The sequence below is a fragment of the Anneissia japonica genome, unplaced genomic scaffold (genome assembly GCF_011630105.1).
Source record: "Anneissia japonica isolate Jap-2015-1 unplaced genomic scaffold, ASM1163010v1 scaffold522_len1101056_cov227, whole genome shotgun sequence".
NCBI lineage: Eukaryota > Metazoa > Echinodermata > Crinoidea > Comatulida > Comatulidae > Anneissia > Anneissia japonica.
Window position 1 is genome coordinate 694778 of NW_022756123.1, and position 2603 is coordinate 697380.

At 39.4% G+C, this 2603-nt stretch overlaps 1 protein-coding gene across 2 annotated transcripts in view; it reads left to right on the forward strand.

The window, feature by feature from the left end:
• Window positions 1-428: 428 nt before the first annotated feature.
• The window catches only part of LOC117124005 (follistatin-related protein 1-like), a 35752-nt gene continuing 33577 nt past the window's right edge, over window positions 429-2603 (forward strand). The window contains exons 1-2 of one of the 2 annotated variants that reach the window (XM_033270121.1): window positions 429-600; window positions 873-939. In XM_033270121.1, coding sequence (XP_033126012.1) covers window positions 874-939 — 66 coding nt within the window. In that variant the 5' untranslated portion in view covers window positions 429-600; window position 873. Of the gene's footprint in view, window positions 601-872; window positions 961-2603 lie in introns of both variants that reach the window. The other variant, XM_033270120.1, reaches the window with a different exon arrangement.

Below are 2603 nucleotides of genomic sequence, written 5' to 3' on the forward strand. Positions count from 1 at the left end.
AATATATAATATTAAACCTGAACTTTAGTTTCAAATTTTAGTTGGCCTTCTCAGTAAGGTTACGTCACACTCCGACAAGATAATGTGAGGTTAAAATAAGAACAAGCAGATTTTGTTTACGACATATTCAGTAGACATACGAATCTCTAATAGAAATGATACCGGTAAAAATAATAAATCCGATATTTGACTACAAAAGAAAATCTACCATGAAGTATTTATAGAGATTGTTGTATCGTGGTATTTGTAATTGCTTTTCCTCCGATACGTTGTACAGTTTAATTGCCGAGGTCACATCTGAGCAGTGATATCGTATACTAACAAGTTACAAATATGCGTCATAATATAAGAACAGCATTGCGCCGCCAGAATCCACAGGTTGATAAAGTTTTGCTTACTTGAATATTTCACTTGTGATTGGTTAATGCACAATGGTATAAGCAGTACATCTCCAACGATTGACGAATCAGAAAACTGCAAGAAACAAAAACCCTTGAGCTTCTCTAATACGGTCTCAGTCTGGACGAGAATATATTTTCTTTGGTATACTGTTGGTGGTGGTAGGCGTCTATTATCTGTTTGCCTGTGAACTATTAACAAGTTAGTATAGTACATATATAGTTTTGAGCCTTATTCACGGTAGAAAGAACAGTGCATTGGTTAAGCACGTTTTAATAAAGACGGATTTTCTCGTCAAACTTTTACCAAGTGTCTAGATGCTGTGCCACTTAATATCAATAACATTGGCCTATTGTCATTGATCGGGACTGATCGGGACCAACGGGATGCATGAAACCCCATGTGAATCAAGTTTGTCTGCCTATAATTATCTATCTCTGTTGATAAGTCTTCTCTTTTTTTTAACTTCTTAGGATGCAGTTAAGTTTTCTCTTTTGTACTTTTGTGTACTTTATTGCGATTGGATTTACCTACTCCACGGCAAGTATACAAATTATGAAGGTTGGTGACAGTATTCTTGTCGAAACTACAGACTTAATAGTTTTCTAATTAATCAGTTTAAAATATAGCTACATTGTGCATAGATAGATGATGCATCGTATACTTTTTAACAGTATCCTACAAAATTGAGTGGATAACTTAAAAGTGTTTATATTTCACTCACCACATGATTTGGTATTCTTAAAATACTCTTTCGTGGAAGCGGTTGGCGCATCGGTTGTGGCTTGGACTCCCAACTTCGAGGTTGGGGGTTCGAAACTCTCGTTGTGCAAATCGCTTGTGTCCTTGGGCAAGGCACTTTATCTAAAACGGTTGCCTCTCTCCACCCAGGAGTACAAGTGGGTACCTGGTAGGTTCGAACACAACTGCGCTGATTACTAGCTGCAATATTATGGAATTCTCCCCAGGGAGCTGAGTATGTGTTCCATATGTGTTTGATCCAATGACCGGGGTAGTAATGTGAAGCGCTTAGAGGCATTGTGCATGAAGCGCTATATAAGAGCGACATATTATTATTAAAATACTCATTAGAATGATGGACTGTAAATTGGTAGGCCTACTAAATACTGTAACATTGTATTTAGATAACAATACATTTTCAAAACAGTTAATTTATAACTTAAACTAAACACAGGATCAGTGGTGTCACAGAGTTTGTGGCAGTGACTGTTAATGGGGGCCCTAATAAGCAAGTGTTACAGCAAGTCTGCCAGCGGAGCGAGCAAACAGACGCTGGGGGCCAGGGGACCGGGTAAGGTCCCGGTGGGGTCTAAGGGATGAAGGCCCCTGGTGGGGGTCCAGTGGATGAAGGCCCTGGTGGATGAAGGCCCCGGTGGGGGTTCGAGGCGCTCAGAGCCTATGGCATTTATGAACTGTTAACTGTGTTGTCAGAGAACGTCAAATGTTTCATGACTGATGAAATATTTCAGACAATTTTATGACAAAACCAACATAGATTACATAGGCCAACTTTCGGAACTGGTATAGGCCTGCAGTGGGCCTATTTACTTTATGTGGTGTAAATAAATACAGAGAATGTTTGAGTGAGAAACAAAACATGTTTTGACAACGTATATACAATGCAAAGTAGATTGATCACAAAATATGAAACAAATGTCAAACATCAGAACCCAGCTTTTATTGTTGAAAACTGCTAGGGTCCCATTGAATGAAATTATGGTATTATAGTTTATATATTTTTTTTTAAACAACAATGTCGGGGCCGGTTGTGCCTGGGGGCCCTGACGCTCCCCCCCTTTCAGCCCCTGGGCGTGACGCCACTGCACAGGATCCAGGTGCCCTACAGAGTCTGATATGCTGGCCTGCCACACTTACTATAGGCATAGTATGTATCTAGTGAGGCAAATACCTGTAAATTTGACAAACTCTTTGAAACCTTCAAACATTTTGGTTACATTTTATTTATTTTGTTACCATATATAGCGGGTGACCATTTCGGGGCCCTCTTATATAATTGGAAAAATACTATGATTTTATCAGCGAAGGCTCTTTGTGAGGCTTAGGGAGTGGAGGTGTTTTCAGTCGTGAGAAAAAGTCCTGTAACAAGAATTGAACCCAGGACTCTGGGATTAGAAGGCAAGCATCTTTATCTATTATAAGCTCCACTCCACTTTATAAACTAC